The sequence below is a fragment of the Artemia franciscana genome, chromosome 2 (genome assembly GCF_032884065.1).
Source record: "Artemia franciscana chromosome 2, ASM3288406v1, whole genome shotgun sequence".
Lineage (NCBI taxonomy): Eukaryota > Metazoa > Arthropoda > Branchiopoda > Anostraca > Artemiidae > Artemia > Artemia franciscana.
Genome location: NC_088864.1, coordinates 33,741,174 through 33,754,233, shown reverse-complemented (window position 1 = coordinate 33,754,233; position 13,060 = coordinate 33,741,174). Strand labels below are relative to the sequence as shown.

General features: G+C 34.5%; 1 protein-coding gene across 5 annotated transcripts in view; it reads right to left on the bottom strand.

Moving 5' to 3' along the window:
- LOC136040376 (aryl hydrocarbon receptor protein 1-like) overlaps positions 1–13,060 on the bottom strand; it is a 158,992-nt gene that overhangs the window by 31,598 nt on the left and 114,334 nt on the right. For all 5 annotated transcript variants that reach the window (XM_065724644.1, XM_065724652.1, XM_065724637.1 and 2 more), the window contains one exon: positions 12,486–12,673. In XM_065724644.1, coding sequence (XP_065580716.1) covers positions 12,486–12,673 — 188 coding nt within the window. The remainder of the gene's footprint in view (positions 1–12,485; positions 12,674–13,060) is intronic.

Genomic DNA, 13,060 nt, shown 5'->3' with positions numbered 1-13,060 from the left:
CAGATGATATTTTATTTATTTAACCCCAATATTAAGAAACGAAACAGTATACTTCATTAAGTCATCTCCTGAACTTTTGCCATCTTAACAACACAACTTCAACTTGAACTGCTTTTTTTTAAATGATATGTAATGATATGTACTGGCATGATTGCTACTTTCGAGCCATTGATTTTAAACGTTTTCCTAAACAGCGCCGTTGCAGTCATTAAAGTCAACAATCAACCCTTTATGAACTGGAAAGTCCCCTAATTACAAAAAGGTTTAAGTCCATATCCGGGAACCTAATTTGATACCTGGTTGAATTATCTTATTCGTCCGCAATCCTTGGTGTCAAACTTTTACTTCTTGGAACTTAACAGCTCAAATAATGACTTCACTGCTTAAAAAAAAAAAAAAAAAAAAAAAAAAAAAAAAAAAAAAAAAAAAAAAAAAAAAAAAAAAAACACACTCGGAATGCCTAAAAATAGATGAAAACAGCTCGTTTATCTTCCTTATCTTCAGCTAGGCGTAACAACAAACCAATTTTTTTCAATTGAAAGTAAGGAGCAACATTGAAACTTAAAATGAAAAGTAATTATTCCGTATAAAAGGGGCCTGCCCCTTCCTCAACGTCTTGCTCTTAACACTAAATTTCTATGGTGCTATAAAAACACTTTTAATTCCAATTCAACTGCTCTTGTGTTTCGGCAGTTCTTTTCTTAAAGAATCAGTGCCAAAAATAAAACTTGACAGTAAAGAGCGATGGTTTATTAACATTTGAAATAATTTCTATTCGTTTTAAGTTTAAAAGTTAGTCCTTATTTTTAGCTGAAAGAGTTTGTTTTCTATTTTTATAATTTATAGATATTTTACAAATCATGTCCAGGCCTAACCAAGATCTGAGGATGGCTACCAGCCTCGTAAGCCCCTGATCTAATACTATTGAATTGTAAATAAAAATAATTCCAAATTACTTGGTAGCGTCCCTTTTTCAGCTTTTCTGCTTAAGACTTGAAACATTGGATTGTAATTACAATTTCGGACAAAGTTTGAACATTTAGTCAGAAATTTCGATGAAGAGTTGTTTTGTGGAACAAATTCTTAATAATGTTTTTACTACTGAACTTCGAGTTGACGAAGAGGAGTATTATTGTTCTTATGGACATTTTTCGTGATCCCCATTAAGGTCACTTACCTTTTTAGGGTTATTTGACCTCCTTCTTGAAAATACAGAAAATTTTCTCAGGATTGCACCTTTCGATGGGTAACGTTAATCTTGTCGACTTGTATATATTTGGAATCAACATAAAAAGCTACTTCTTCTGATGTGTTAATTTTTATCGAGACCCCCATTTTTCAAGGTTTCGGTTACTATTGGTCCAAGTCAATCCTTAAATGCAGTTCGTTGCCACGAACTATGTGATAGTTCGTGTTGTATTCTGATTGGGTATACAGAACATGCTCCTGAAAACTTGTCAACTGCCTCTTTCGAAACAGTGACTTATTCCTCAAGTCAATGTAACCTTTGGATTTAATACCTCGAAGATTTTTCAAAATGTCTTTTTAGGGGTATTTTCAGTGAAAATGTTCTTCTTAGTATTTTCATTGGAATACGACAAATTTACCCCATTAAACTTTAAGAAACTGTATTTACTCCCCGCCTTTTCCTTTCATGAATTAATGGTATTGCTTTTATTAATAAAGTTTCCACTCAGAGAAACTCTGTGGGAGTTTTGGAATCGAGTGACTCCTCCTTTAATAGTTAATGAGTATTGCTAAGTCTTGTATATCCTCTACGTCTTTGACAAAAGGAGGCTATTTAATTTTAGAAGCTTCTGTGGTACATGTGTATTGTCCAGTACACCCTCAAGAAGTTTCCTTTGTTTGGTCTGAGAAAAACCGTTTTTCTCTCGCATTCGGTTATAATTAGCATATTCTTTCGTGAAATAAACTACGATGCAGATATACTTAATTAAATATTTAATATATAAAGGTGTTTAGGTTAGGTATTTCATATAATGCGTTATGGGTGGTCTGCTTTCCATAATTCTTTCTTGTAGTTTTCCATAGTTTTGTTACTAAAGTCTTATCTTTTCATAATATTTTTGAATATTTCATTATGATTAACATAACTTCACTTCTTGAGTGTGTTCTGAATAATACACAAGTACCCCTTCTGTCATCATTCCCGTTCGTTAAAATACTCATTGGTATTTCCATGACATGTACAGTGTTAAGAAAAAAATATATATAGATTAATTCTTCAGAAAAAAACTACTCGGTAGAATCACATGAAGTTCACATTCCTTAATTAAGTCATCAACTTTCATTTTACACAGCCATTTCATGCGTTAATTTTTTTTGTTAGTCTGTTTCAATGGATTCCGGATAAAAAGTTTCCGGTAGCCTCCTGACGTTCAGAAAAATAAGTCAATTCTCGAGCTACTGTTTTAATGGATATGCATCAAGAGTGATAGATTGAATCCCCGATCACAGCTTTAAACCCCTATCTCTTTTCTTAAACCATATTAGATGCAAAAAAACAAAGTTTTTTTTTAACTGCAAGTAAGGAGCGACATTAAAACTTAAACTGAACATAAAGTTTTTCATACATTAAAGGAATTAGGCTAATGCATGCTTTGATTTTGGCTCACTGCACATGAATAATTAAAACGGAATTTGCAAATTAATTTTTTTTTTAGCTAAATAGCTTTATCATAGTTTTGATCGGACGATTTTGATAAAACAAAGGGGCGGGGAGGAGGCCTAGTTGCCTTCCAATTTTTTGTTACTTAAAAATGCAACTAGAATTTTTTATTTTTTACGAGCGTTTTGCTAGTAATAAGTTTACGTAATTTACGAATTAAATTACGTAATGAAATTCTAGATTTGTGTATTCTTAGGACGTATATGAAGGGATTCACCCCCTGGTCAATACATTGCTCTTTACAATAGAGCTTTAATTTTGTCCCAATTCTTTAAGAATGACTCCTGAATCAGAAAGCCGTGGAATAAATAATTGAAATTACTAGAAATACTTCAGCGTAAAGAGCAAGGTATTGTGGAGGAGACAAACTCCCTTGTATACGTGTATTTTCTGTTCGTTTTAAGCTTCAATGCTGCTCATTACTTCCAGTTGAAAAAAAATATTTATTTTCTCATTATTTTTTTTTAATAATGTTAGAAAATTCTGCGTCCCCTTCATCGAAACTCTCTTCCCTCATGATAATTTCCTCCATGGAAAGATCCTCCCACATAACTCCCTCCCCACCTCAACGCGACAAATTCCCCTGAAAATGTTTGTGCACTTCATAATAACCATTAATGTATGTAAACAATGGTCAAAGTTTATAACTTGCAACCCATCCCCCAGGGACCGTGGGGGATAAAGTCATCTCCAAAGACATAGCTATTAGGCTTTCGACTAAGCTGAACAGAATGGCTATCTCAAAATTTTAATCCGGTGACTTTGGGGGAAAATGTACGTGGGAGAGAGCCAAGGTGCCCTCCATTTTTTTGGTCACTTAAAAAGGGCACTAGAACTTTTACTTCCCATTAGAATAAGCACTCTCTTGACATTCTAGGACCACTGGGTCGATACGATCACCCTCGAGAGAAAAAAACAACAACAAACAAACAAATAAACACGCATCCGTGATCTGTCTTCTCGCAAAAAATACGAAATTCCACATTTTTGTAGATAGGAGCTTGAAAACTCTACAGTAGGGTTCTCTGATAAGTTGAATCTGATGGTATGATTTTCGTTAAGATTCTATGAGTTCTAGGGGATGTTTCACCCTATTTTCTAAAATAAGGTAAATTTTCTCAGGCCCGTAACTTTAGACGGGGAACACTAAACTTAATGAAACTTATAGATTTAAAAAAAGAATTAAAATACGATTATTTTGATGTAAATATTGGTATAAAAATTCCGTTTTTTTAGAGTTTTGGTTACTATTGAGCCGGTTCACTCCTTACTACAGTTCTTACCACGACCTGTTTGACACGTTCGTTTTCAATAGGACGAAAGTTTCTTCTATAATACTTCACTTATGGATGGAGAGTGGCGAGTCCTCAAAAACTTACCCTTTTAATCTTGCTTAACTCATGAAAAAGTTATGATGGGTAGTATTCGTGGCATTTCTTTTTTAAGTAGTCTTATATTCCTTTTGAAACAAAACACGAAGAAGAACCCTTCATTTAAAGTTTAAGTTATTGTAAAGTAGAGAGAAAATGTAAAGCTATGAGTAAAATTTTTGTAGTATAGAAATATAAAATGGAAAGTTGTGAGCCTGTTTTAATATAAGAAACACCCTTTTCGCCGGTAAAAAGACAATTGTTTATTATTTTCAGGGGTGTCAATTAAGGGGGTAGGAGGAGGCTTTTGCCCCGCTAATTTTTTTGTCAAACACAAGATTTCAAGAAGTACCTTTTTGTGATACTTTCGCCGAGAAATGTTTCATTTGGTATTTTCATTGAAGAAATTGAAACAAAAAACCGACAAATTTACGCTCATAAATATTGACAAATACATTTTGCACCCCCCCCTCCCGTTAATTTTGCAAATTGAGGCCGTTCACGGGACTCTGATATTTTCCTTGGTATTTTCCTATACGGAAAAAATTTCTAGATTTGGGCTGAGACTGTATCTTTGACTCCACAAATTGCACGATAAACGTATGCAGGGCAAGGGCTTTGTTTCCATGTCACTTCCCAACATCTTGCGATTTTATAGTTTCCTTGTAATCTCACTTATTTCTCACAAAATGCATTTTTGTAATTTTTCAGTATTTTTATTTAGCCATAAGTATAATTTTGTTTTAATCCCTTTTTAGTTACTTTTTAGTCATGTAAAATTGACGGCTATCTGTAATCATGTAATGAGCAAAATAAAAAGTACAGCACCTATTTTGCATCTCAGGAGCTACGTAGATAAAATCATTAAAGAGCACGCACACTGCTATTGTCAAACAAAATTGTATTACAAGTATATTGCATGTTACGATTTGCAAGGAGTAAGTAACAGAAGACTTATATCACATGATACCACATATTTCTAGACATGTGCTATTTAATTTTGCATGTTCAACCAATAAAAATGCCAAAGTCATTTTGAAAAAAGGAAAAAACTAGTAAAAACAAAAATTGAACAATATTAAGTTTCAAAATGCAGCGTATTTTGAAATGTACTCCTTTAAATAAGTCATTCTGATGAGAAACTAATTAAAATTTTTCTATTTCAACTTAAAGTGAGTATCAACATTCAAGTTTAAAAGGAAGAGAAACGCTTAAGGTTTTTAATGCTTTTAAAAAAGCTTCTTATTCTAATTAAATGACCCTTGTGTTTGAGCAGTCGTTCTTAAGTAAATGAGATACAAAAATAAACGTTATCGTGACGAGAGAGTTATTCAGAAGAGGCAAATCCACTCATATACGGAATAATTTCTGTTACTTTTAATTACTAATGTTGCTTCTTACTTTCAATTGAAAAAACCTTCTTTTCTTATTTAGTTTCTGATCGTTTTTAAATAATTCAAGGAAATCTGAATCCCCCTCCATGGAAGATTCTCTAAACTCACGGAAAATTCCCCCTGGACAAGCCCACCGTTGCTCAAAATTCCCCCTGGAAAATGTCTTGCGGAAACTCCATCCACAAATTCTCCTTCGCATACTTTCATTTGAAAAGACCTTGATTTCTGTTGTTTTTCAAACCATGCCGGAAATTCCCCCCTGCGTGGAAAAATTTTCCTGGAAATCCTCCACCATCCCAGTGGATACTCGCTCCTAGGAAGAACTCCCTCATGGAGAATTTCTTCCATGGAACCCTCCCCCCCAAACGAAAAATCTTCCAGACAATTCTCAACCCGCTGAAAATTTCTCCGGGACAATTCTCCCGTGACATGTCCATGCGCAAACTTCGTATAAGAATTGTGGTAAATTTTCCCAGTTTAAAATTTCCCATGGAAGGTTCACCCCTGAAACTTCCGTCCCCACAGTAAATTTATCTCGTGGACCCCCACGCAGGGGGTCCACGAGAGGAGCAGAAAATCTCCTCCCCCTAAAAATATCTGTACACTTCCCAATAACAAATAGTATATTTAAACAATGGATGAATTACAAAACTTATGACCCTTTCGGCAGGGGCTCTCGGGGTTCGTGTTATCCCCATTGGAATAGTTATTGGATCTTTCAGTTATACTGAACAAAATGCCTATTTCTAAATTTTGATCAGACGACTTTTGGGAGAAAAAGGATTATGGGAGGGGAGCTAATCGCCCTCCAATCTTTTTGGTCACTTAAAAAGGGCACTAGAATTTTAATTTCATTTCAAATCAGCCCTCTTCTTACATTCTAGGATCTTTGGTTTGATATGATCTCCCCTGGCCAAAAAATAAACAGAAAGACAAGCATCCGTGATCTTTCTTCTGGCAAAAACTATTAAGTTTCGGGTTTTTATAGATAGGAGCTTGAAACCTCTCCAGCAGGGTTTTCTGACGCCCTAAATCTGATTTTGCAATTTTCACTAAGATCCCTTGGGCTTTTGAGGGTGTTTTCCCCTTTTCTCCAAAACCGTGCAAATTTCCTTCCTAGTGAACTTTACATATTTAGAACCAGCATAAAAAACCAGTTGTTTTGATATATCCATTGATATCAACACTGTGTTTTAAGAGTTTCAATTGCTTTCGAGTTTAGTCACTCCTTACTTACAGTACATTACCTCAAACTGGTTGATAACCAAATAGATTAATTAAGTTAGAAGTTTCACTTACCCTAACGTTTTTTTTTCTATACATTAGAAAGGGGAAGCGAAAAAAAGTAAAAAAGTATTAATGAAAATAATCGCTTTAAGACAGGAAAACTAAATCAATTGCCACAATTGTCTTATGTCAAGATATTTCACCAAAATAAGTATGGTGATACACCACCAAAGTACGGTGGGGATGCCACGCCCCACGAGAGGCTAAAGAGTCGTATTCATTGTAAGGAAAGTGAAAACATAAGCTCGCTTGCGTTAGTATTTGGATTTTGATAGTGGATTTTATATGCTTTACTTTATAGGTAATAAAATTTATGTGATTGCTATCACAATTGCTATCACATATTTGGTCTTTAAAAATTAAATAAAAAAAACAAGTTTTTTCTTAACTGAAAGTAAGGAGCGACATTAAAATTTAAAACGAACAGAAATTACTCCGTATATAAAAGGAGGTGTTCTGTCCTCAATGCCCCGCTCTTTCCGCTTAAGTTTGACTCTTTCTCTCAACTCTACTTTTTAAAACAGTAAAAAACAGTTAAAACCGACTTTTAAGGGATTTTTCCTCCTATTTTCAAAAATACGGCAAATTTCTCAGGCTCGTAACTTTTGATGGGTAAGTCTAAAATTGATGAAACTTATATATTTAAAATCAGCATTAAAATGCAATTCTTTTGATGTAATTATTATTATAAAAATTCCGATTCTTAGAGTTTCAGTTACTATTGAGCTGGATCTCTCCTTACTACTGTTCGTTACCTCGAATTGTTTGATTCTCATGACAACAGTTTATTTCAAATCTTATGCTTCGGTTTATTTTTGAATAATGCAATTTTGGTATATTCAAGGTAGGCTAGTAAAAGTGGTTAATGGATGCCATTAATCAGTTTATGTTAATAAATAAAAGCAATGTGGTAGTAGCAATTGGGGTGGAGGTAGATGTGGTAGAGAGATCTGCACACCGATTTCAGTCTTTTACATTACAATTTTGGTGCCAGATATGTCGTCAAAAAGCTCAAAAACTCTTAAATACCAGCATAAGAAAGAATGAAATGTCATTTGTTTAATACTTATTCAGTGTATTGTAGATTTTTTTTAACGTGTTAACAATTGCTGAATTAATCATTGAGGACTATTTCTTGGAATTCGGTGATGACACCAGCCCAAGGATTGTACTTTTTGTAATCATAGAATGACCATACTTGTATGACTCAGATTTCAGCAAGGTAAAACACAACCGCAATTTGCGGTGCGTTCTTGGCGTGTTTTGATTTTTAACGATTTATATATTAACTGATTTGCTTCAATGTTAACTTCGGAGCTCAGAAATCCTTACAAACTCGTCTTGCGGAAATCGAACACCAATTTTAAAACATCTGTCCACCGTGTTTTGATATAAGACATTCATACAGTGATCTTCAAAGATTTTTGTTTATTATTATTAACATCGAAATATGAGAACTATACCTAAATAGTCTCTGAATGGCTGTTAGCCAAAAAATCCACAACATGAAAATATGTTTAGGTTCTTAGAGTTCTAGGCTTAGGAACCCTTTTCAAGACCGGATGATGATGTATATCAAAAGTACTTGCAAAACCAGCACCCAATTTGCTATCAGCGTTTTTGGTAAAAAAAGGCTTTTTGGTAAAAAAAAAGAAATGAATGAAGGGATGGGAGTGGTTGTTGATGTTGTCGTTGGGGGATTCCAAGAACCTGTTCATGGGATATCATGGGATATGGCAAAATCTTTTATTGAAATAGCTTAAAAGATCTAAAATTCTTGCATGGCTCTGATTTCGACAAGGTGTACAATATCGAATTTTCTGTTAAAACAAAATAGTTTTTTTTTCGAGGGGAAGAGGTAATTGTCCCAATTCAGATCCTTTATTATACAGATTAGAAGTTCTTGTAAGACTCTATTTTAAACTAAGTTCAACTACGTAATTGAACATCCTGTTCTGGGCGTGGGGGTTGAGGGATGTGGGTGGCGATGTACTACAGCATTAGTTGTGAATCTGGCTGAAGAAAACTGAGTGCATACGGCATTTTCATTCGCCCACCCGAAAGCTTGTTAGCGCGGTACTACTGTCGTCTGCAACAGCTCATTGCTGGCAATTTTTGTAAAAGCCTAGCACCAGCACTTATATGCATGATTGTTTAATGTGCGTCTGCTGTTTATAATGTATTGCATTGAGTAACGTTTTTAAATTCACCAAGTAGCGTGTTTGTTAAATAGTTACTTTTTCTTACCAACGCTTAAATAGCACATACTTCAATAGCACCCCATCTCGACTCCCCCCCCTCAATAAAATTGTTATAGCTACGGCCGTGTTTGTCTACGTTAGACGATTGACATTCATCCACTGGCAGGTTTCTTCAAGAATGTATTGTAACTTTGTTTTAAAAGATTTAAAGAAAATTCTAAACTGGCCATAAATGAATCGTCCGCCAATACCACTAAATCGTCCTTGGCTTCTGCAGCTAGTCTCAAACAAAGAAAAGCAGCTATTGGCTAAATCAGGAAGTTGTTTTGCCACGTGTAGGAAAGTTTGAGGAGTGGATCTATGGCCCTAATTAAGGCTAAGAGAAGTGGCTTTAGCTTTTTGGATCCATTCCAATATCCTTTGTTAAGGCTTAAAAGATCTTGTGAAAACAGTTCTTAAGTGTCAGCTTAAACAAGTTTTTGTTCTTGTTTTTCGAAAACAACATTTTTTCTGTCTTGAAATCTATGCCTTAGAAAGGTAGTTGCCTGGCCTGGGCAATATTTTATACAAAATCAGATGACTGTTTTTTTCATTTTTTTTTTTTTTTTAAGTTCGGACCGGTTTTCATAGAAGCCTTGCAAGCAAGATAAGAGCATTGAGAGATATTAATTATGGAGAGCAAGGGGAATATACCCTGCCCAATGTATTCATCCATGCAGTTGGTAAAAAAATTTCCACAAATTTGCGGCACAAAGAAAGAGATCTCGATTTTTATTGGTAAAAATAGCCAGTCAGTTAGTACAATTTGTTGCAGATTTTACAAACTGAACAGATGGAATACCGTTCTCGACCCTAACAAGGGTAGTGGATTCATCCTCAAAAGTTCATTCACAGTGTACAACGGCTCTGCAAGTTAGACCTCCCTTCCTCCTAGATAGATACTCTGCCATACCTAAAAGTTTTGGCTGTGTATACCTATGTGGCACATATATTAAACTAACAAAGATTAGTCTTTAACTAAAGGATAATAGAATGCGGATAATAACTATTCACAAATATCTGGGGTCACCCTCATTTTTGACAAGAAAAAGAGTCAAGTCAGTCAATATATTATTTAGCTTTCATTTCCTTTTCATGCAAGATCAAATATTAACAAAAAAAAGAGATAGAAAATTAGGTATAAAGCAATTATTTTGTTCCCTTTGACATTTAGAATAAGCTAGTCAATCTTCACCGTACTTTGCGTGACCATAAATGACCGAAAAGGGGATTGTGAATTCGGCAGATCAATACACTGCCTGTTCTAAGCACGCAACGTTGGTGCATCCACGATTTATTGTTCCCAGAATATCTAATGTTTGGCTTTTTTCTGCCATAAAATGACCAGATGGAGCACCTTTAGAATTACTGCTATCAAAAGTATTAGGATTTCCACCTTTTTTTTTAAGGAACATTCAGCTAGTAACAGGAAGATATAAGAAAAAAACTTTTATAGATCATTTATGATCTGTAAATAGACCATAAGAATCAGTTGCAGTAAATAACTATCTTGGAAAGTCTTGCCAGAAATAGAAACGGACCTAACAAAGTAAGAAGATCGTAAGTGTAATAACTAATATCTTGAATTATGTATTACTTCTGAAATGTCCAACCATGAATAGATTCGTGAGGTTTGGTAGTAATATTAGCCTATGTGGCCTCTACTGGGATATTAGTCACTGTGTTAAGGCCTGTAGTGGAAATGTAACGCTAAAACTACGAATAAGTTGTTTTAGCTTCAAGCGTCTAAAAAGGATCTAAAAACTGATATATTTAAATTTCATATTTACACAGAGTAAAACAAATTCAAATTACAAATTCGGCTCTTAAAGCTAGATGAAAGACATTTCAAGCTTAAATTGCTTTTTTTTTTTGTGTAAATATTACTTTTTCCATGCCCATGACTTTCATTAAAGTGGTAATGAAGATCCGAGGGTCTTGACATTGGCAGGTTAGTGTTCTCCTGTGGCACCAAGTCAAACAATTGCCCAGAGCCTATAGTTCAGTCAAACATATTCATTGCAAATGAAAAGACACGTTGGTGAAATTTACAGACCAGTAAAAATATTACGTTATAACTTGCTTAAGCGAAAGCATTCACTAATTAATAAGAATTGCAATATCACTCTATCAGTATATTTACTACTACCGCTTCCGACTTTAATGTATTTAATGATAAAAAAGTTATACTTGTCTCGAAGTTTTGGTTCTCATTGCAGTCTTAATGTTGACTTTGAAGTTTAGATCTCCAAGTGTTGGTTGACTCTTTAAATTTTGAATCTTAACACCAACCATGTTCATGGAATTGGATTGCCAGATTAAATTGGCATGAAGAAAATGAAACGAAACAGCATAAAAAAGAACGGTAAAAAACCAGAAACTAATTTGAGAAGAATTGGTGTTTGCACTTGATAAAATTAGACAAATGGGATTTCTTCTCTCTTTTTTGAAAACATTAACCTAACAATGGCAACTGGATGTGTTAAAACAGAAAGATCACCGAAGAGTTGGGATGAAAACAGATAACCTGTTTCTCTTTCGTTTCCTTTGTGAAAACTGCAGCAGGGTTAATAAAAGAAAACATAGGCGCTTTTTATGCAAACTCAAAAACTACACTTTCCTTTTTTGTTATTGTTTTCTTTTTTTGTTCTTGTTTTCGCGCAAAACCTTGATTGACAGAGCCATAATTCATTGACAGTGAAAGGTCGGTTTCAGAAGAAAATGGCTTAGGGCTGCTGAGTCATTTTTGAGTAGACGTGAAGCTGGAAATGCTTTTAATCTTTTTTATTTGACTTACAGCTTCTTTCTTCAGCATCACAGTATCTGTTACGCTGAAAAAAAAATCCTTGCTGTTGTACAGTTAATCTTTACCAAACAAGTAACTTTTGGGTGCTATGCTTCTTCAACACGATCCTCATAATCATTTTTCTTGCAAGTCATGCATATATTCCAGGAATTTCCTTCCATTTCGCCCCGTTTCTTGTCTCAAGAGTTGAAACGTTTTAAAAGGATACCTGATCGAAGGGAACCGACAGGCCAACCCAAAAATTGGGGGGCATATGAATATATAAACATGCTCGAATCACATAAACATTACAAGAAATTATCTACTCGAGTCTGATATTATGAGAAAAGAGGCACAGTTAGTTTCAAAATGCTTGACATTTCCTGTTAAAAGCAAAATTTTCATTCGACAAATTAAGGAGCCTGTTGATAAATAATAAACAATGTTAGAACTTGTAGGCCCTTTAATCTCAAATTATGGACAATCAAGTAGAAAATCTTGTTCTATCCGACCTGTCGAGGCAAACAATATTTAGTAAACTCCAGTCAAAAGAGCCGTTCTGGTAAATGGTCCAAATCTATTCACGGAGTGTGTAAGAACACTAAAATGAGCAGCACTTATTCGGGTACTTCTTGACAGCACCCGAATAAGTCTTTGGGTTACGTTAGTTAAAATTTACAATATTAAGAAAAGAAAAGGAAATATATTTATTTTTCATACCTTTGATCCATCGAAATGATAGCTAAGTCTAGCCTGTGTTTGCTCTTAAACATTGTGTCTTTGTGAGGAAGTTCTAATAGAGAGGGAGGTCCAAAGGGGGTGCATACTGCGAAGAGGGCTAAAGGTGGCTCCTCTGTCTTCCTATTTTGTCCTTGTAAAATTTTTATTCTTCCCCGAACATCTAGTCTCTAGAAGAAAAAACATGAGAATAACACAGGATTTTCAGAAATACAAATTAAATCGAAAGCCCTTCCTCACCCGTTTTGTCAGTAAGTTAAGGAGGTAATATAGTGAACTCATCGCGTTACACATCTTCTTTAGTACTTCTAGCCTTACCAGAGAAGCGACACCATTTCTGTTACAATTTCCACCTGTTCAAAAACACCAATAGTTCGCGGTAACGAAATGTAAGTAAGGAGCGATTCGGTCCAATAGTAACTGAAAGTCTTAAAAACAAAAACAAAACAAAAACAGGATTTTGATATCAACTGATAAATCAAAAGATTGCACTTCTATGCTGATTCCAAATATATAAAATTCATTAAATTTAATGTTACCCATCAAAAGCTACGAGC